The 23,267-nt window shown below is 43.7% G+C and overlaps 1 protein-coding gene across 2 annotated transcripts in view; it reads right to left on the bottom strand.

Moving 5' to 3' along the window:
* The window catches only part of MYO1A (myosin IA), a 153,148-nt gene that overhangs the window by 71,936 nt on the left and 57,945 nt on the right, over nt 1-23,267 (bottom strand). For both annotated transcript variants that reach the window (XM_073613838.1, XM_073613839.1), the window contains exons 3-4: nt 21,454-21,569; nt 820-914 (exon numbers count right to left, since the gene is read on the bottom strand). In XM_073613838.1, coding sequence (XP_073469939.1) covers nt 820-914; nt 21,454-21,569 — 211 coding nt within the window. The remainder of the gene's footprint in view (nt 1-819; nt 915-21,453; nt 21,570-23,267) is intronic.

Below are 23,267 nucleotides of genomic sequence, written 5' to 3'. Positions count from 1 at the left end.
AGAGGGGTGGTACCTTGGGCCGGGTGCTCAGAAAAAGCTGGACTGGAAGGATCCTGACACAGGAGGCGGTGAAAGGATCCATGCCGTAGAGGCAGCAGGAAGGAGCAAGGAGAAACAGTGAATAGGACAGCATGGTGCAGGGATAGACAAGGGGAGAGGCTGCCATCTGCAGCAGGCCTCTCTTGAAGACCGCATAATGCCAAGTCTTCATCTAACTTTGCCCTGGGAAGTCTCCATAAGTGTGTGCCAGTTGGGCAGGACAGGGGCAGAAAGTCAGTCAGGAGGACTGGAGGAAGATCAGCCAGCGTAGCTGGTGGCAGTCAGGTGGACTAGCATTTTCTGCAAGCAAGTGGAGCTGGGATCAGTAGCCACGGGGAAGCAGAAAGAGGAATGTCATGCTGTTTGCTCACTGCACTACTTTGTCAAGGGACTGCGAGTTCCTGCCTGTAATGGGCCTTTGCTGAGCTAACAATAAAACTGTTAGTTCCCTCAAGAGTGAGCAGCAGGTGCTTTACTGTGAAAATCAAGTTTGTGCAGGAGGAATGAAAAGTGGACTTTTTTTTATAAATAGGGTGAATTGCCCTTTGTTCATAGTTCTGGACATTTTTTTGCGTGCCATCCCATAATTTCCTACCTCATCCAAGTTATCAACCCCTAATAAAACATCAAAAACAAGCCAGTGATTGTTTTCTGTGTTGGAGTGTGTGAAGGAAATGCTATGTGACAGCAGTGGGGACCCGGGACACTAGCGACTCCTTGGGGGGTAGTGCTACATATATGAACATCAAAAATGAATTGTCTTCATCAGAGTGTATTTACCAGTTTTTCCAGCACCGCTCTCCCCTGTGATTAGGATACACTGGTCCCTGTCACGTTCACGCAGACACATGTATGCCTCATCAGCCAATGCATAGCTGTAAATAAAAGGAGAAGTAAATAACATTAGATCATAGGTTCCAGCTGTTGTAGATACATATCACAATATGATTGTTGATTATCCAGGTATATTTGCACTGCCAATGAGATAAGGTAAATAGCACTGACAATGGTTGAGATGAAAATTTGAATAGGTATTTTTTATCCATATCTGTTAAAGTGAAACTAAACCCACAGATTCAACTGTTTCCTAAAATAGTTACATTGAAGGCATGGTGTGATTGATTGCTATCACAGTTGCTTGTGCCCTCAATAAAATGGTCAAGGTATCAAATAGCTGGTGTTATAGCTGATAACATGTGCAGCACCATGGAAATCCCAATCAAACAGGTGCTAAGATGGCAGCTTCCTTGGCTGTAGGAGGGTTTAATTTATCACTTTGGTAATGGAATGTAACACATAATGAAACCACAAACCGTGCATAGAACAATCCCTATGACAACTCCAATTACCCCCTTGATAAGGAAATTAACTAATGAAGGATAACCTAATATCCATGTGATATAATGTCCAGTGATGTATTATGTTTAATGGGCTAATTCACCCATTTTTGTTTTTTCAGCTTTTGGTAGATGCAAACCACCTGACCTGACAAATGCCTCCATTTCTAAGGAACTGTCAGGGCTGGGCTCCTGCTACTTAACAAGCAGCTCTTTTCTTTCAGTGCTCAGAAGCTGCTCAGCTATCAGTTAATTACCACCTACTCATTGCTACAGTGACTCACCTGGTTACCAATAACCCGCCTCATTAGTCAAGCCCACAGCCAGCCCCTTTTTTGCTATTTAAGCAACTTAGCTAATTTCCTCCTTGCCCTTGCGTGGTCTATGATCTCTAGTGTGTTCTTTCCTCAGCTCCTGTGTATGACTTGGCCTGGCTAACTTCCCTTCTGATTCCTGTTCTTGATATTTGCTCCTAACTATGCTGACTTCTGGCTTTCTGACCCCGGCACATCTGATTACCCTCTCTGGTATCCTAACCCTGGCTTCTGTTTTTTGACTATGTTCCTGTACTGTTATTTTTGTAATTTCATTAAAGGTGTGATTTTAACTGCACTTTCTGTCTCCATCTGGTTTATGGTTCCTGACAGGGATCCTACTGTTCCTGCTTGATTTTTATTTTTTTATATTATACATGGTAGAATGTGCAAAATGTCACTGCTAGAGTATCCAAAGTATCCAATAAAAATAAAGCCAGTGCTTTGACCACCAAGCTCCACCCATACCTAAAATATCACTTTTGGGTGGGTTGACACTTAAAAGAAATACTTTGTTCTAAATGATCATTTGTATGGTGACTGCAATACAAGAGCTGTTATGATATATATGGATTTATATATATATATATATATATATATATATATATATATATATATATATATATATACACACACAGTTGAGCTCATAAGTTTACATACCCTGGCAGGACTTATGATTTCTTGGCTATTTTCAGAGAATATGAATGATAATACAAAAACATTTCTTTCACTCGTGGTTAGTGTTTGGCTGAAGCAATAATACAGCAGAATAAAGTGAAGTTTCTGAAGTGGCCATCTCAGTCTCCTGACCTCAATATCATTGATCCACTATGGGGAGATCTCAAACGATCTCAGACAGCCCAAGAATTTACAGGAACTGGAGGCTTTTTGCCAAGAGGAATGGGCAGCTTTACCATCCGAGAAGATAAAGAGCCTCATCCACAAATATCACAAAAGACTTTAAGCTGTCATTGATGTTAAAGGGGGCAATATATGGTATTAAGAACTGGGGTGTGTAAACTTTTGATCAGGGTCATTTGGGTAGTTTCTGTTTTCATTATGATTTAAAAAGAGTAAACACAGCAAATTGATAATAAATGGCTTCAGCCAAACACTAACAATGAGTGAAAGAAAAGTTTTTGTGTTATCATTCATATTCTCTGAAAAATGGCCAAGAAATCATAAATTCTGCCAGGGTATGTAAACTTATGAGCACAACTTTATTGTTATATATATATATATATATATATATATATATATATATATATATATATATATAAAAATTAGAATGCGTAAGGATGACTGACTGGGGCTCAGTAAAGCTCAATAGAGACCAGGGAAGCCTAGACTTGAGAGACATGTATCCTTGTCAAACTTAACCTTTCAATATCAGATCGCCAGAACTGATAGATCTTTAAAATAGGGAGTCAATCAGTAATATACAAGGTGTGTCTAAAAAGTTCAGTGAACGGTCCAAAATCTCAACGGCAAAATGGGCCAGGTGCGTGCGCATGCTCATGGCTATTCAGAGAGTCAAGCAGCAGTACCTAGCGTGGAGAGTACGCATGACTGTAAGGGTAAACCCGCTGTGGGCAGTCAAACATAGTCAGTATGAGAGGTAGGGTCACAGTGCAATGGAACAACGAGTGAACATCAAGTTCTACTGCAAATTGTGAAAAAGGAGACCCATTAACCACTTCAATACAGGGCACTTTCACCCCCTTCCTGCCCAGGCCAATTTTCAGCTTTCAGTGCTGTAACATTTTGAATAACAATTGCGCGGTCATGCAACACTGTACCCAAATGAAATTTTGATAATTTTTTTCCACGCAAATAGAGCTTACTTTTGGTGGTATTTGATCACCTCTGTGGTTTTTATTTTTTGCGCTATAAACAAAAAAAGAGCGACGGTTTTGAAAAAAAACACAAGAGGAGACTGATCGGTGTCCCTATATACAAGGAACACACAATCTGTCTCCTCTCCCCTGACAGGACGTGGATCTATGTGTTTACACACATAGATCTACGTTCCTGCTCTGTCATGAGCGATTGCATGTGCCCGGCGGACATCGAGGCCGCCGGGCATGCACAACGGCTTCTTGGTGACGCAGGGGGTGTGCGCGTGCCCCCTATGCCGGCGGGAAGCCAAGGACATCATATGACCCAGAGGGACAAAGCGTTCCTGCGGATGTCATATGACAATGGCCCGGTATGGAAGTGGTTAAATGTTGGTGCAAGTGTACAGGATGGAAGCCGTGAGCAGAAAATGTGTTTACAACTGGTTCAAACGTTTTCAGGTCGGGAAGGAAACGACTGAGGATGAGCCATGCTTGGTTTGACCATCGACAAGCAGAACCCCAGATGTGATCGAGCGAGTGCATCAAATGCTGGCACGAGATTAGCGACTGACTCTACGATTGATGGCGGAGGAATTGGGCATTAGCAAAGACACGGTGTGCACCCTCATCGGCGAAGATCTGTTCCTGGTTTGTGCTGCACAAGCTGACAGACGAACAGAAAGCAAAATGAATGGAAACCTTTGGAGATTTCATTACCATCTGTGACCAAGATCCATCCTTTCTGCAAACCATCATCACAGGGTGATCCAATTCTTGACTCAGCATGGCGTACCTGTTCTCCATCGTCCACCATACTCCCCTGCTCTTTCTGTTTTCTCACTTGAATCATGAAAGGCGCATATTTTGCCAACATGGCGACAATCCAAGAATGTGTGACAGAGGTTCTGCGATCGATTCCTAAAGAGGCCTTTGCTGACAGTTTCCAGAAGCTTTATGAACCTTGCCAAAACTGTGTTGTGAAGGATGGCAATAATTATAAAGGCCAATACAGGTAATTTGTTTGCATTTTCTGTTTTATTTGTGTTCTGATACCATTCACCGAACTTCTAGACACACACCTCATAGATAGAAGCATATGTTACTTGAATGTTTTACAAATTGTACAGACCTATTGGTGAAAATGCTGGTAAAAGTGCAATGTTGCACATGAGTTATCAAGCTTTAATGGAAATATCTTATTTACAGCAAAGTCAGCAGCACAGTCCAGAGTAAAATGAAAATATGGGACTTACTTTTTATTGGAATCTATTTTTTTCTCTGTATTGATGCAATTATCACTACATAATGGCCAGTTCCAGTAAACCAATGTCTGTCTATACTTGATCATCTCAGACATTGGAACTTCTAAATCAAGCACAATACAGACTGATTGGCCAGAACCGAACACCATGTGTTGATTTTGCAGAACCTCAGTGAAGCAAACTTAAAGCGGAGGTCCGCTGAAAAAAAAATATTAAAAGCCAGCAGCTACAAATACTGCAGCTGATGACTTTTAATATATGGACACTTACCTGTCCAGGGAGCCCGCAATGTCGGCAGTCGAAGCCGATCTGTCCTTTGGCTCTCAGCTACTGCCGCCGCCATCCTCGGTAAGGGAATAAGGAAGTGAAGCTGCACGGTTCCCTACTGCGCATGCGCAAGTCGCGCTGCGCGTCCTCTCTGATCCCTGCTGTGTTCTGTGTCTCACAGAATACAGCGGTGGAGGAGAGTGTAGGCGCCGGAAGTGGCGTTGGTCACCGCAAGCGCCGTGGTGATCTATGCCAGGAAGTGGGAGCAAATACCTGTATTAGACAGGTATCTTCTCCCTCCTCCCCCCTGAAAGGTGCCAAATGTGACACCGGAGGGGGGGGGGGATCCATTCCATTTTTGGGTGGAACTCCACTTTAAGAACATCATTCGGAGCCAACATTTCATTTTCATTTTGTAATCTAATCTTTGAACCGTTTTCATTAACAGCTTGCCAAATTTTACCAAAAATATGTAGAAGAATACATATCGGCCTGAACTGAGAAAAAATTAGCTTTTTTTTTAAAAAAATGGGGATATTTATTATAGCAAAAAGTACAAAATATTGTGTTTTTTTCAAAATTGTCGCTCTTTCTTTGTTTATAGCGCAAAAAATAAAAACCTCAGAGGTGATCAAATACCACCAAAAGAAAGCTCTATTTGTGGGAAAAAAAAGACGTCAATTTTGTTTTGGTGCTGCGTCACAGTGCCGAATCACAAAAAATGGCCTGGTCATTCAGCAGCCAAATCTTCTGGGGCTGAAGTGGTAAATTATGCTCACCCACATTCCTGGTGGACCCAACTTTAACGGTGCTCTGCATGCACTTTGCAGTCCCTGTGTTCTGTACATTAAACACTCCTGACCCCTGCACTCTGTACAATATGTACCCCTGAGCCCTTCTCACTGCACCCTGTGCATTACACACTCCTGTGTCCTACATGATAAACATTCTGTTGGCGAGCTGACTTGTGGAGAGCGGCTTGTCTTCGTTATCGCCGCCACGGCTCTCCTCCTCCTTCAGCAGCACGCCAGCCATCCCAGACCAAGCCGGTGAGCGGGTCTGCCGCCCGGGTCAGGATCTCTCGGTGCAGCAAGATTATTGGTGCCCTCCATGCTGCACTGTTCCATCAATGGATATTGTCAGCTCCTCCGCTCACTGCTCCGGGGACCTCCAGCGAAACCTTAGGCTCATTTTATTTTCAATTAATTATTTTATATCCCTCCTTTACAGTTACCATCTCAGCAATGATCTTTGGATTTAGTTCTCATGATCATCATTGAATAAACTTGTTCCTGCTTGCTATTACTGCTATTGAGAGACTTATCTTCATTTAACCCATTGAGCGCTGACATTGTTTGCTTGTGTTTAAGTTTAAAGTTTATGAGGTGTGTTACAGCCCTGTAGATAGCAAAATGCAGTGTATCTGGGAGAATTTGGGGGTGGACGAAGGGAAGGGCTTTTATTAATTTTCCTCCTTTGTTACATCTCAATGCTACTGATGTCCTCCAGCCTCTTTACTGCCTGACTCTGACCTTGTATGTTTTTTTCACAGGCAATTTTTTTTTTTTTTTTAAAGGGTGACAACAATGTATTGTGCCTGGCCAATGTGCAGAGGCGTTGCTAGGGGGTGGCTATTGAGGCTATAGCCCCGAATCTGGGGCCCATAGCCCCGAGTCTCTTTGGCAGGGGTTGGCACCCGGCCCGCCATCGTTGAAAGCGGGCACCTGGCCCGTGGAAATTTTTGCTGCTGTCCCCTTCATTGGACAGTGGCGAGCGCCCAGTATCACAGGGCTGGATGGGGGCGGGAACCGCAGGAGTCACCAGCCTGTTAATGTGAAAAGTTAACTTCTGTAGTTTCTGCCCCCATCAAGCTCTGTGATGCCGATCTCAGATGCTCTGCTTGCTGTACACCTGTGTAAGGTAAGAGTTCTACTTACACAGTGTGTGTGGTGGGGTGCAGGGGACAGAGGGCACTGCAGTGGGGGGGGGTGCATTGCTCGGCACTGGTGAGGCTGCATTGCTGGGCACTGGTGAGGCTGCATAGATGGGCACAGCTGAGCCCTGCATTGTTTATGTAGCCAACTCCTGAGCCCTGGGGCTCTCTGGGGACCCTGATGTAAGGGGGGGATGGGATCTCTGGGGACCCTGATGTAATGGGAGGGGGGGCTCTGAGGACCCTGATGTAAGTAGGAAGGCTCTCTAGGGACCCTGATGTAAGGGGGGTGGGCTCTCTGAGGACCCTGATGTAAGGGGGTGGGATCTCTGGGGACCCTGATGTAATGAGGGGGGCTCTGGGGACCCTGATGTAATGAGGAGGGCTCTGGAGGCTCTGATGTAAGTAGGGAGGCTCTCTAGGGACCCTGATGTAAGGGGGGTTCTGGGGACCCCGATGTAAGAGGGGGTGGGCTCTCTGGGGACCCTGATGTAATGAGGGGGGCTCTGGGGACCCTGATGTAAGTAGGGAGGCTCTCTAGAGACCCTGATGTAAGGGGGGCTCTGGGGACACTGATGTAAGGGGGGTGGGCTCTCTGGGAACCCTGATGTAAGTGGGGGGGCTCTCTGGGGACCCTAATGTAAGGGGGAATCCACACTCAGAGATATATATACTGTACACCCACACGTATATTATATACATGTGTATGACTTTCTTTACTGCACTTCTATGGGCTCTAGCCCCAGATCTTTTGTAGACCTAGCAACGCCCCTGCCAATGTGTATCCACACAGCCTCATGTAATTTTCACTGGGAGAGCAAGTCGCGGGGTGTTTTACAGAAACTAGATTGTGGGAAGCAGAGGAAGAGCATTGTAACATTATAACACAAAGTGCCCAAACAAGGACCTTTTATCTATATCACCAATCGTTATTTTAATGAAAGCTAGCAATTAAAATAAAAAAGAGATTTTAGTGGTTGGGTTTACATCTACTTTTACAAACTATTGTTTGAGTTCTTTGGATTTGCAGTGCTGGGCTTCATTTTACTATGTGCTCTGCCAGTGTATACAGATGTGTACACCCAAATATCCTTGTAAAGAGCGAGAACTGTCCTCAACAACTATTAAAAGCTAGCTTTTCAAATGTCAATCGGCTGTTAATTGGCTTTTTTTCCTTTTTTTTTTTTTTCAAAGATTAGACTTTTATCTTGTTCAGATTAGGGCATCAGGCTGACGGTCCATTCAAGAGCTGCCTTTTTTTGCAATACCTCACTGCATCTTTTAAAAATAAAAATGTGAAACCACAGTGCACCCAAAACACTGCACGCCCACACCTCAGGTGCCCCACGACCCCCTGCCCTAGGCTCACAAAAAGTTTTGGTCTTTTCTTAGTTAAATGTATATAAAATAAATGTATTGATTTTACTAATAACATCTGCATTGGTGTTTTGGCATTCTACTGTGATCCAGGTCCAATTAGTTTTATTACAGTAAGAAAATCTCTAAATAATGTTAAAAAACAAAAAAAAACAAAAAGGTTTTCCCAACAATTTTATGCCTGATCAACATAAATGTAGGCCATTATGCTGCCAGATGGCGTCCCCAGCTAGGGAGGGGGCACTCAGGGCTCCCTGAGGGACTGGGAGCCTGAGAAAGCTTAACTACCAATCTTGGACTTACTGTCTTTAAGGATCTTTGCCAAACATGCAAACATGGACTGTATTGAACCGTGTCTTACCTCTTGTGAATTATTTGCCAATCATGGACTATGCCTCTAAAGGACACTAAGGACTCTCTGCTGTTATTCAGGTATGATTACTCTATGTGCCCTATAGCACCTTGTACAGGAATTCATGTGGGAAACTGCCTGATAAGAACAGTTCTTTCTTCAGTAACGTTACTGTTAACTATTTATCGCCTGGTTTGAAGTTTCTTCTTAAAGGGGGGTTCCGGCCGCAATTTTTTTTTTTTTTAAAAATCAGCAGCTACAAACACTGTAGCTGCTGACTTTTAATAAGGACACTTACCTGTCCAGCGAGCCCAAGATGTCGGCCCCCCGAGGCCGATCCGTCCATCGGATCAGCCGCTGGCGCCTCCATCTTAATGAAGGTAAACAGGCAGTGGAGCCTTGCGGCTTCACTGCCCATTTCCTACTGCGCATGCGCGAGTCGCGTGGCGCTTTGTGAATGGCCCCGTGGTTTTCTGAGACACACACAGTTCCCAGAAGGCAACGGGGCTGCTTGCCGAAGAGGAGGAAGCACCGCGGAATAGGAAGAGGCAGATTAGGAAGACTGCCAGGCAACAAGGGTTTCAGGTAAGTAAAATGTTTTGTTTTTTTCAAATTTTTTTTTTTTTTAAGATTTTTGATGCAATTTTTTATTTTAGTGTGGCCCTCCACTTTAAGCCTTGTAACAAAGGGGCTTGTAACATGGGGACTGTAGGCTAGAGTAGATACAGTGCACTTTAGACCAGCATGTATTTTGCTGTCTAGTGTAGGCTACATTGCCATTGCTAGGGAGTAGGACAACTGTATATGTGTCTCAGCTTAATTCAGCCAACCAGCCAGGGAATGGATGACTATTGTAGGGTGATGATTACTCTGATATGATAGTGAAGGGTGTTGTGCTTGTCCCCTTCACTAGCAGTTGGTTTCCCACATTTTGGAACCAGACCTGTGGCACAGAGCACTTAGAGACCTAGCCTGAGAGTCACAGGAGAGATATAGAGGGGGCATTGAGAGAGAGAGAGAGAGAGAGAGACAGAGAGAGACAGAGCGAGATAGCAAGCATGTAGTTACAGAGGGAGATTAATTTCCTGTATCCACTGGTAACTGTGGATATGTCACTGGGAATGAGGTGACAGGTATTTCTGGGTTGGTGGATGCTGGTGCAGACACTGCAGCACCAGTTCCTAAATGCTGCACACCTGGCAGTGGCAGTTGGTGTTCTCTAACCATAGTGGTGTCTAGTGTACACAGGGTTAACAGTACAGTCAGTTAGCCTGAGATTGCTAGAGGCCTAACTGTGTTCATTGTGGTTCACTTCAAAATCTGGAGTTTTGCCTGAGCGCCGGTTCACATTAGAAGCGGCACGACTTGCAGGTCGCCTCCCCGAGGCGACCTGCACACGACTGCCGCGGCGACATGCAAGACGACTTCTGTATAGAAGTCTATGCAAGTCGCCCCCAAAGTAGTACAGGAACCTTTTTTCTAAGTCGGAGCGACTTGCGTCGCTCCGATTAGAACGGTTCCATTGTACAGAACAGGAGGCGACTTGTCAGGCGGCTAGGTCGCCTGACAAGTCGCCCCCGTGTGAACCAGCTCTTAATGCTGATGGATAATGCATGGAATCAAACTCCTAGAAAGTGTAAGTGTAAGTAGCAAGTGTAATTTTAGTGTCCCCCAATAGGGTGCCTAAGCCCCGCCCACAACCTAGAACTTCCTTCTGGCCTAAGGTAGCACTCAGTTTTCATTGTCGGCCCTGCTTGTGTTTGCTTGACAAAGGCAGGGATGACCTTTCAAGGGAAAAAAAAATAAAAAGTTTGAAACCTGTAAAAAATGTACATAAAAAATGTAAATATGTAAATTAAAGTAAAAAAAATAGAGATGGAGGGTGCAAACATGGCTGGGTCTGGACCAGCAAATGGCTTTTAGCACTGCACTATCAAAGATCATGTTTCTGCCCTTTCTATCTTGTTTCAGAGACTTGCACTGCTTGATTAAGAACTTATCTGGTTCTCTCCGTGCTTCAGAAGCAGCCTTTTGAACCCATTAGAATGATTCCTCCCTACTCTCAAGCTACAAGGTAATACTCTTTGTAGCCATCACTCCTGTGAAGCAAATGTCTGAGCTGGTGGCCTTATCTTACAACAAACACTTTTGTGTGGGAACAAGGAAAAACAAATAAAAATCTAAATAAAAAAGACCCTTTTGGGAAGACATTAAAGCACAGATAAAGGAAATACTGGGCCTAGGTATTCCTTTCTCTCCGTTGCACTTTATCTTCCATATTACCCCAATACCAGTTAGCCAGTTTAAAAAAAGTGATCTTTTGAATGCAGCTAGATGCCTGCTCCCAGTTTATTGGAAGCATGCTCATGTTCCAAGCCATGAGGAATGGATTCAGAAGGTGCGGGAGATAAGGAAGCAGAAGAGTAGGTGGCAACTTGCAGAGGTACAAGGGAACATTTTAATTACATATGGACACTGTGGCTAGAACGTATCTCTGATCCAGGGCATATCTCGTCTATCTTGGATGTCGCATTATTAGAGCTAGCTGAATCGTTACGTAGATGATGCCTTGGACAGCACAATTCACCTGATTAGACCTCCTAGATTAGATCTCCTAGCATTCGATGGGCCATTTTCTCTCTTATTTTTCCTTTGCGGCAATGATCATTGGTGTGAGTGCTCATCAACACTTTCCTAGTGGAAGAATAAATACGTGTCTGGAGGAGAAGGTTTTCTCCCTCCTCTCTATTATTTTTTCTTTTTTTGTGTTCTTGGTCTGAATATGTTTATCCTAATTGTGAAAACTGGTGGCATTTACCTGTTATCCTATCATAGGACACATTCCCTCTAGTGGTAATCTCCCCCCCCCCCTCCTTCTTGTTTTGGAGATGGGGTCCACATGTGAGCATTGCCCTGCTCCTGCTTGCCCCTGGGCAAGATCTGTTGTTTAGACAGGCCAACTATATGTGGCCACCTGATACTGCCTATGCCAGCATTGGTCAAATTGTGTGCCAGTCGTATAGTTTGTCCCCTAGCGGGAAAGGTTTGTTTTGCATTGATATGGTGTATACTGCATGACGGCGCTCCCATCAGTATGTTTATTTTGTTCTTCCTTTTCAAAAATGGCCAGATAAGCTATTGATGTCTTTATTATTTTATTCTGTCATAAATAAAGATTACATTTTAAAAAAATGTAAATAAAAATATAAAATAACATTTTAAATATGTAACTAACATTTTTAATTGTAAAAACAGAACACAAACAACCTCCAGTCTATGACAGTAGTTCTCCTGATCCAGGCTGCCACTTCCGTATGTTTGACCAGTGAAAGAAGATTTAAGGAAGAGCGTGCCACTGAACTATTTTTGTTTATATTTTATTTCAAAATAAAACCTACTTTATCTCTTTCTATTTGCTGCCCATTCAAATGCTCACGTCCTGTTCTGACCCTAGCCAGTTTCTACCCCTCTGAACTCAATGGATGAGACTGATAAGCAGTGTGCCTTGTCTAGCTGTATAGTTACATTTTGGGTGGGCAGGGAATAGGGTATTAAAACTGCGGCTCATCTGCGTGTTTTTACTGCCCAGCCTCCCCCCCACTACCAGAACTCTTTGGTCAGCGCTCAAAGACATTGGCTGAGTGCTGTTCGGATGTTGATTAGCTACAGGTTTTCCAGCATACCGTTCGACAGGGACCTGTACACAGGGGCCGATTGTTGGCTGGTATCTACTGTACTAGCTGATTTCGGCTGATATTCAGCCCGTGTGTATGTGGCTTATTTCTGGGGTGTATATAATTACATTCTTTTATGATTGGTTCTAAGGCTTTCATTATACCTTTGTAATTAGCATTTAGATTAGAACTAGTGTCCCCATTGAAAGATTTCCCCTCTATTTTATTTTTAGGGAAAACCCAACATTTGGGATTTTCTTTTACTTTAACTTTTGATGATAAACAAGACAAATAGAGAGGGTGAATCTCCCTAATGGAAGAATGTTTTGCCTTTAGTTTTACTTTAAAAATCAGTTAGCTATTGTAGGAGTCTGAATGACTGGATATCTACAGTACATTACTCTACGCCTTCTATGTGTCCAGCTGTGCTTAAAAGTCTACACTAGCTTGTTTGGCAAATGTTGAGTTAATTTCTGAGCCATCAGCAACTTCCTATCTATTCACAGGGGTATGAGGGCAGACAATGCTGGCCAGACATCACAATAAAATTATGCTGAGAATGTTATAGATTGACATTGCAGTTTCTGAGCACTTAGACTGTGTGAGACAGCAGGTAATGGACGCTCTAATGGATTTAGCCATTGGCTGAGACAGTAAACGTTAACTGGTAAGCCTCATGTGCCCCTTTATCCTGAGCAATATGCCAGAAACCTAGTAATTCAACAGCAACCACAAGACCAAGGCAAAATTATTCCTTTATCCTGGGCGTTTCATCCAGAAGAGGAAGTGGATTTACCTTTATATTACCTGGGAGCGAAGAGCTGTGCTTATCAGTGGTCACACCAACCTTCCTTCTTCACTGCTGGAATGGTAGCAAGAATTTCAACCACAGCTAATAATATTAAAATAGTACTACACCTCTTCCTCCCAGCACAAAGGTGTGGAATATTCACTGATATAGCATTGCGTTAAAAAAAAAAAAAAAAAACACTCCAGTTTCATCTCCTCCAGAAACAAATTTATTCTACTAAAATATTTACATCTGTAGCACCCTCTAGTGTGCTAGAAGAATAGTGCAGTTTTTTTTTTGTAAAAAATGTGGTGTCACCAGGACCTCCTATTTTTTCCAGAATCTTCTGGCACTTTCTGGAAAGAGAGGTGGAGAGCGGAGGTGGAGCCGCCTGGGGTGTTCTAGGGAGCCCTGACCAGTCCCCAATCTGGATTGGCAGGGGGTAGGCCTCCTTAAGTGCCCAAGGTTGGCCCAGCTGGGGAGGCGTTTTATCAGGTGGAAGATGGAGATGGAGTGTTACACTGTCGGGGCCTTTGAGGGAGCTCCCCAGTCTGGGGGGGGGGTGACCTTGGCCCTGGGCTCGGGTGCAGACGGGACCCTCTTACAAGCCACAGAGGTGTCCTGGACAGGAGGTACAGAAGGAGCAAGAGAGGACAGCGGGAGAACACTGCCGGGAAAGTCTCCAGGAGTTCTACAGAGACAGCCAGGAGGGCTGGTGAGTCTTCACACCGTCAGGAGGACTGGGAGGCAATGCCTGAGAGGACTGAGATGCAGCAGTTTGGAATGGGTACAGAGCTAGGCTGGAGTATGGTGGTGGCACGGGCATTGGAAAGGGGCAGCTGCAGCCAGGAGGGCTGGCAGTGCCTGAAGAGGTGGTACTGGGAGCAGTAGCCACAGGGATGGCTAGCTCTGGAACTCGCTATTTTGCTACACCATAGGGGCCCACGGTCCCTGCCTGTGAAGGGCATCTGCTTGTGGCCTGGCTGAGACAGTGTCTGGTCTACAGTAGCCCGGAGAGTGCAAGCAAGGAAGTGATGTCCTGGAGGAGTGAGGAGTGATACTCTGCAAGCAAGGAAGTGCAGGAGGAGAAGAGGAGATTGTATATACTGTGATGTACATAGTAGTCCCAATATTAACTTTTCATTACTTGGGGATCTCATCCCTATCCAAGTTAAATTCCCCTCAATAAAACATAAAAACAAGTGCAAGAACTGCCTTCTTGCCTCTGAGCGAGTGAAAAGTATGTGCCTGGCTGGGCAGGGTGACAGGCAGACTACTACACTCAGCAGCTCCTACGGCGGTACCACTACACATCGTCTCTATTATACACCATCATTAAAATGGGGAAAATCCCTACACCTACGTGTCACAGATGTGGCTGCTGACAGAACCTTTTTTTCATATGGTGTGACATGCCCCATAATACAATCATTCTGGTCACATATTTTGGATTTTCTCCCCTCTCTTCTGACAATACCTAATATATGTGATCCAGTCAGATATCTCCTTGAATAGCTGTAAGATTCTGATATGATTAGTGTAAACCTGGTCGACCACAGAGAGGATGGTGGGTGGAGGAACAGAGTCACCCGACTAGCAATGAGAGATGACCCCCTCAGGTACAAAGCGTCAGGTGAGTTGGGCTCCCAATATAACATGGGCTCCAAGTGTTGGGATTAACTTTCCAGCCTGGACCACAAGTAAGACACGGGCCTCCTCCCAGTACGATGGGCAGGAGTAAGTAGTCTATGGCCTGCATCAATGCACATGCTAAAAGTATGAGCTTGGCAAGGGAACCAATCAAGTGCCCAAATCTCTGTCTGTAGGAGAGATGGTATGCTGCATGTGCCTGTCATGTGTTTGGTATAGAGAGGTCGTCTCTAAAATGCAGCCCAGGGGCCAGATCTGGCCATTTAAATAAAAGATGGGGTGAGTGGCGCTACCCTGTAAGGTATGGGGATAGTTAGCTGTATGCCCACCCTATAAAAGGAGGGGAGAGCCTATCCCAATAGGGGTAGATATATATATATATGTGTGCACATCAAAGTGGATATGAAAAAAGTGCTGGTGCATATATATCTAAAATGGACCCAAAATATATATAGTAAGTGGTCAGACAGATATAATTGAGTGTCAAACTAAACACATGATACAAAAAATAAACATATATAATAAACTGGTGATGTAAACTTGAGAGGCCAAAATGACAATATTAGTTAAAAAATGACCAAAACTGTAGTTATAGGTGAGGTGGAAAAATAAACCAATACTAAATAGTGAAGTCCCATACATAAACGTGCAAATTAGAAATATTATAATGTTCCACACACCGCCGCTTTTGAGAAACGTCCAATGACGAAACGCGTAAAAGACGGGGCTACGCTTTGATGTCATCTCTGCTACGGAAGTAAGAAGCCTGGAATGCAGGTGGTACGCACGCTGCGGACTGGCTTCTCCTACAGACCAGATCTGCTATTGTTTTAAGCTATCCCATATTGTGCATGGGAAGCTACTGATTTTAATTTATTTATTTTTATTAAAACTCAATTTTATTTACTACACTATGGGAGCTTTTTTCTTCCTCCCTCTGAGGACCCATGCCTGAGAAAGTTGTGGAGTGACCCCCAGGAGGTGCTGACCAGTGCACGTACAAAACACGTACGTCGGGACTATAAACGGGGCAGTAGCCAATAGCTTTCATCCCTTTATTTATTTTGAGCATGCGTGGCACTTTGTGTGTCGGATTTGTGTACACACGATCGGAAATTCCGACAACGGATTTTGTTGTCGGAAAATTTTATAGCCTGCTCTCAAACTTTGTGTGTCGGAAAATCCAATGGAAAATGTGTGATGGAGCCTACACACGGTCGGAATTTCCGACAACAAGGTCCTATCACACATTTTTCGTCGGAAAATCCGACCGTGTGTACGGGACATAAGTCTGTAGGTATATTATAAAGAATATACCAAACTGCATTGATATTGGAATTCATTAGCTGCTCAACAGTTTTTCATCAGTTTTTTTATCAGTTTTTCATCAGTTTTTTTTATCAGTTTTTCATCAGCTGCCCATCAGTTTTTCATCAGTTATTTTACATCCACTACCAATGCAAAAATAGATGGAAAACAGACGGTCTGTCAGTTTACATCCGTTTTTTGTCTGATCCGTTTTTTCAACGGAAGTAAGATTAAACTTCCATCAGTTTCAAAAAACGGATGTTGACGGATCATCCATTTATATCCGTTTTTCCATAGAGATGCATTGATGTCCGTTTTTTCATCCATCATCCGATAGATGAAAAACGGACAAACGGACAGCATTGGTGAAAGGGGCCTTAAGAGTGTAGTTTCTTTTCTTTCTTAGAGACTGTACATGAAGTGCATTATACAGAATACATCAATCATGTTGCTTCAGCCATCTCTTTGGTATATCATATTTCCTTTTAGCATAAATAGGTGAACGTGACTGCTGAAAAGATAAATATAGCACAAGTCAGGAATCCCATGAGGCTGCTAATTAACGTATGTAAAATTAATTATAGTTACTATACTGTGGGTATGGTTATGTTATACCTGTAGCTATAAGGAAAGGCACTTTTGCAAAAATAAACTGATGGAAAAGTGATGGTGATGAGCACCGTTCATATTAAATATTTGCTAAGTTGATCACTTTGTGATGTCTAATGGCATATTTACCTTTCATGGATGATATCACATCCTGAATTAGTGTGTGTGTAAGCCTATTGGCACATTTTTAATATCTTCCATTACAACTAGTTAATAAGTAAAATATATTTCATTGTATAATACTTGAAAGGTCTTCATGGAATTATAACCTCGCAGAGGGTGTCCATGGCTGGCATTGCCCAACACTGGAAATTGGAAATAGTTTTGGACATACTTGTATTGGGGGCCTCAAATAGCTGATGGGTGGTGAGTGTGAGTAGCAAACTCCACAGCAACCAGAAGAACACACATGAACTGGAGTGGTTTTTCCACTAAAGTTTATGTAACATTTCTGATTATAAAAGTTTTCTGCTATAACAAACTGATAATCATGACTATTGATTGGAATTTGCTTATCATTTGTGTACTTTGAAACAATCCAGGGAATGTGTCTCTCTACCCTTCTCCTTTCCTTGCTGACTGCAGCATGAAGTTTTACATCGGCCTATACTTACCCAATAAGCAAGTATATAAAATACCTTATAGACAGGGTAAGGGTTATAGTATACGCTGACTTATGATAACTTTAGCCTAATTATGTGCAATCCTTCTTGTGTAAATTTTTAAAAATTAACTTGCTTTAAAAAATTGTTTCTTTTGGCAGTCAGCCTACAATAGGACAAGATGGTGCAGTTTCCTTCAGACCAACTAGACCAAATACAGCCTGTATTGTTACCTTTAGAATGAGGTCATCTGGTAGCCTTCACATTATTGTGAAGACTTCCCTTGAGTATACCCCATACACAGGAACACGGGAGGTAAAGGTTAAAAGAAACCCGGTCAGAGATATATGAAAGCTGCTATTGCTGACTAATTAAAGCAGAGCTAAACCTAAACTGTGAGCAAGCAGCTCTTTATTGCAGAAGAGACATCCAATGTCTCTTCTGCAATAACACACACTTACCTGCCTGCTAGCAGTCCTCTATTGAATGTTCACTGAACTGCGCGAATGCGGCTGTGCTAGAATGACTGACTCCCATGTGCATGCATTGGATGTCGTCATACCCCAGCAGCCAATCAAGTGGCTAAAAACCCGGCACCCAGAAGTACCCCGGAAGGAGAAGATGATAGAGGCCAGTAAGGGATGCTTTATTTGCCATGACTGTCCCTTTCAGCTACATGACTGCTCTCACTGAGGTTTATTTACTAAAACCGCAGAGTGTAAAATCTGGTGCAGTTCTGCATAGAAACCATGAGATGAAGTTAGAAACCGATTGGCTACCATGCACAGCTGCATCAGATTTAGTAAATCTACCCCACTGTCTCTCAAACTATTGGATGTTAAGGTAAATAATAATCATTATAACTTAATTATTTGGGACTTCTATGCATGAACTAAAGTCCTTGTTTTTAAAGTAGGACTTTAGCCTCTGCTGCTTCAATGCTCCACTCATCTTTTCCCACCGGTTGTGGGTATATCAGGTGCACACCAAGTAAGCCTATCCCTGTTCCAAGCACTGCCACTGTAGCAAACCCATGATGTCACATTGGAAGTCCCTGCCTGAGAACTGCCTCCATTTGACGTATTCACCCTTACAGGCTTACTTATGGAGAGCACATGAATAAAGTTTTATGAGAAGTGGCATCATTGGGGTGTGGCCCTTGGTTTACTACAACAGAAATTATTATTATTATACAAGATAGTGCCAACAGTTTGTACAGAGCTTTACATTAAAATTGAGACATTACAATTACAATATGATGCAATGCAAGAGTGTTAAGCCTAGTACACAATATCAGTTTTTTTTTTTTGTTCAAAATTAAACGAAAAACTGGTAGCTCAGGTTGAAGCCGCTGTACTAACTATCCGATGTTAGTACCGAGATCTCTCCTGTTGAGCTATTGTGTTCTGACAGGGGGACACCTCCCCCTCTCAGGACACTCCAGTCAGCGCTCTCAGTCATTGGCTGAGAGCGCTGATCGTGAGTCGGTAGGCTGCTGGTTTTCCAGCATGCACGTCCGACAGAAGCCGGCCAAACAGTCAGCTTCGGACCAGCTGCCATACAAACTGGCCAAATGTTGGCCGGTTTTCATTGAAACGGCCGATGTCACCAGATGTTCGGCCCGTGTGTACTAGGATTTAGTAAGGCCCTCCTCCTGAGAGCTTACAATCTAATAGGGAGGGGCAAGTTGAACAAAAGGCAATAACTGTGAGGGATGTGCTGATGGAAGAAATAAAAGGTTCAGTTGTTAGATGAAATAAGGATAGTAGGCTTTCCTGAAGAGATGAGTTTTCAGGGATTGCCTAGCAGTAGGCAGAGTAGGAAATAACTGGACAGATTGAAGTGGAGAGTTCCAGGGGATAAGAGAGGCTCTGGAAAAGTCCTGATATAGCCTTCCCTTAAAATAAAATATGTGCTGCTGCACTTGATTACAAATTCATCTGCATTTACAGCTTTTTTTTTTACTGTATTGCCCCTGCAAAGTCTGACAAATACCTGTTGAGACTTCCAGTAAAGTCTACCTAATGCAGCTTTATGTGATGGTGTGACAACAATGCTGCGCTGCTTCTGGATTCAGAGCAGAGTTGCACCTTTCATGTAGGCTGTTTCTGCTTGTGGGATGAAGAGATGTTGATGGGGGTGTGTCTATCAGCATTGTCACTACTAATTCACAACACTGTAATTTGTCAGACAGAACCTTGTTACATCTCTTCCTGACCACTGCTTTCTGGGTTGGCAGCAATGTCTCTGTTGCTGGAACCGTCTCATTGTTAGCTGCAGTGTCTGAGAGGGGGAGCACGTGAGACACATATGAGGAAGAGTTTGGCTAAGTCGAGGGCGGTAAAGGACGTTTTTGTTAATTTTATGGTCTGAGCATCACATAGTTACTAAATTCGGTGCTTGTTTACAGTGTCATACTTTAGTTGTCCTTTAATAATAAGTTTGATTATATGTGTTTTTAAGGTTATAATAGAGTGCAAAAAGTGAATGAAGGATGTGGAGTACTGGAGAATGTAAATTGTATGCAATACTGGATGAAGTATCCAGGGCCAGCGCTACCACTAGGCGAAGTAGGCAGCCGCCTAGGGCGCACTACCACCTAGGGCACAGCCATGGCCTCTGTCCCTGTGACACTCCAGGCATGTGTGAGCTCGCCCCTATTCCATGCCGGGCCAGCTTTCTTGGGAACGCATCCACTGCATGTTGCCAAAACCCCAATGTGTCCCGCTGAGCGCCCAGCTGTCACATCTCCTCACACAAGAATATCTCACAGCTCCGGGACTCCTTTGCTCCAGCCTGTCCCTCTGGTGCGGCGCTGCGTGTCTGTGTGAGTGCAGGGGCAGGGCTCGGTGGAGATGGAAGCATTGAGAGGTGCAGCGTCTGTTAGCTGACCTCCCGGCTGGTGGGGACACCATGGAGCGGCTGGATGGTGGCGCTGGCAGGGACACCTAAACAATGCTGCCCGCCCAGTGCTGAGGAGAGCCCAGATGTGATGGTCAAAGAAGCGCAGAGGTAAGGAGGAGGATGGATCCTCCCCATATACATCGAGCTGTGTGTGGGGGATGGGAGGTGGGTAGTGCAGGAAATAGGAGTCATGTGGGTCAGTGTATGAGTCAGGTAGGTAGGTCAGTGTATGTGTCAGGTAGGTGGGTCAGTGTATGTGTCAGGTAGGTAGGTCAGTGTATGTATAAGGTAGGTGGGTCAGTGTATGTGTCAGGTAGGTGGGTCAGTGTATGTGTCAGGTAGGTAGATCAGTGTATGTGTCACGTAGGTAGGTCAGTGTATGTGTCAGGTAGGTGGGTCAGTGTATGTGTCAAGTAGGTCAGTGTAATGGTCAGGTAGGGTCACATGTTACAAGGGCAGGGCAAAGGAGGTGGAGCCAGGGGCATTGACAAGGGGGCGGCAAAATGAGGTTTTGCCTAGGGTGTCGAAAATTCTTGTACCAGCCCTGGAAGTATCTGTTAGTACTTGATCACTTGAGGAGGGGTTAGTTTCCTAAAAGCATATATCCTTTTGGATAGAAAACATTCTTAGAATCGCAACTGACATATGACTTATATTTATATACAGAATTTTATATCTCAAATCCAGGCAATGTTTTTTCCCAGAGCAAAGAAGAATTAAAATCTCTTATCAGGAAGTAATTGGGAATCATTATGATCGACAGTTAGGGCAACATGTTGGCATGTGTTAGTGGCCCATTATTGGTAGCCCCTCCTGTAGTGACAATGTAGTTGCCCCTTTATATACCAGCTGTGGTTGGAGCCCTATGTAGTTGAAGTATGGGAGCAGGGCACCCCTGGGTAGCCAAGATGTAGAGCTGTGCTGAAAGAGATAGAGAGCCAACTGCAGGGCTGAAATACCAGGGTACATTGGGGACAAAAAGAGGAACTTTTCCACCCTTGACCTTCATCTAGCAGGTCCTGTAGCTTGGTTCACGATGGCCTTGGGGCAAGGTACATCCTGTGTGTGAGTGGAACATGATAAGAAACAATAACGTCTGGGAAGATAGCTACAAGGATACATGTTAACAAGTGTTCTGTTTCTTGAGCAAAGCTGAAGTTTCATTTAACCATGTTAATTTCCCTTTAACCCACTTACATATGTGGCTTCAGCTGGTACATAACGCTGTTCCTGTACTCCTCTATCTTCTCAGGGGTGTAGATGGTAAGTTGCTTGTAGGGGTTTACAGATATAACCACATTGCCAATGTATGTCTGGCAGAGAATAAAGATAAATATGTAATTAGTTAAATAGGAGTCAAATTGCAGACTCAAATGGTACCCTCACACATAACAATGAATAACTATTTATCATTAATGTGATCATAGATATGAAAGTTTCAAATGATCATTTGACAGATAAAAAAGTCTAATTCAGTCCAATTTGATTTACGTTTTTCTACTGGTATAGTATAATTCTTTTTTAATGAAAATAATTATTCAAAGATCAAAACAATGGTTTAATACAATCAATTTCAAGAAGCTTTGATCCTTTTTTGGTGTATTTAACTCCTCATGTACGGACAACATAAAGATAACATTCTAGTTACATGGAAGAAGAAAAGGTAACACACACAATTATATTTAACATGTTTTCTAATTCTCACTTCATTGTGTTCATAATGTCTAGGAAGGTTCTGTTTTATCTAGGTCATGGTATAGCTAGCTGTAGTTGGTTACATACTAATAAAGGGTTAATTCACCTTTACAGAAAAATATAAAGGTGAGCTAACACTGAGCACCAACCCCCCACCCCAAGTCCTCGTTGTACATACCTCTGGGTTTGCCCTGCAGCCACTTTAGCAGTCCGGATATGTGAAATTCCCGCTCTTCTATCTCTTCTTCCCCAGTGCTTCCAGGACGGATCAGTTGGATTCTGATTGGTTACCGCCATCAATATAATCTGCGGGTGGCCCTGGTGGCACCATCCAGCCTGACAAACTTCTGAAGATCGAAGGAGCCAGGTAGGAAATTGTCAGCTGAACAGCGACTGCAGCCAATAAACTACCCTAACAATTCAAGTATTATGTAAGACGCCGGCTGTCAGAATATCATAGGTGGCCAGGGAGATCAGAGGATCTGTTGCATTGCTTTTGTCCAGCCTGTAGGCTGAACAAAAGATATCTATATATGTGTATGGCCTGCTTTAGCCCTGTTCAATATGACTATCTGCTACAATATTTATATATAACCAATTAAAAATGAAAACCTCAAAGAAAATGTTTTTTAAACAATCCTAAAGTTATATTCCTTAATCATTATTAAACCCAAAACAAAAAAAATTTATATATCGCAGCTTACCAATCCTTAAACAGTTCTAAAGGTTCAAGGCTTTTTAACTTCTTGCATTCCTAATACTTACCAGAGCCCCACCTCGATCCAGCGATGTGCACGAGAGCCCAGTCTCACTGGGGACCCTCCCTCCATATTTGCTGATACAGCAGCCAGAGCCATGGGCTCTCGCTGCTGTCAATCACAGCCAGTGAGCCAGTGAGGAGAGAAAGGGGGTGGGGCAGAGCCGCAGCTCTGTGTGTGAATGAACACACAGAGCAGCGGCTTGGTTCGGATGCACGTACTGTGAAATACTGAAGCAGAGCATGATCCCCTCCCTTCAAAGACTGGGCCGCAGGGCAGTATTCCAACATGATAACGACCCCAAACACACCTCCAAGATGACCACTGCCTTACTAAAGAAGCTGAGGGTAAAGGTGATGGACTGGCCAAGCATGTCTCCAGACCTAAACCCTATTGAGCATCTGTGGGGCATCCTCAAATGGAAGGTGGAGGAGCGCAAGGTCTCTAACATCCACCAGCTCCGTGATGTCATCATGAAGGAGTGGAAGAGGACTCCAGTGACAACCTGTGAAGCTCTGGTGAACTCCATGCCCAAGAGGGTTAAGGCAGTGCTGGAAT

Source organism: Aquarana catesbeiana, linkage group LG02 (assembly GCF_042186555.1).
Source record: "Aquarana catesbeiana isolate 2022-GZ linkage group LG02, ASM4218655v1, whole genome shotgun sequence".
NCBI lineage: Eukaryota > Metazoa > Chordata > Amphibia > Anura > Ranidae > Aquarana > Aquarana catesbeiana.
Note: the sequence above shows the minus strand (reverse complement) of the source record. Positions and strands in the feature narration are given on the sequence as shown.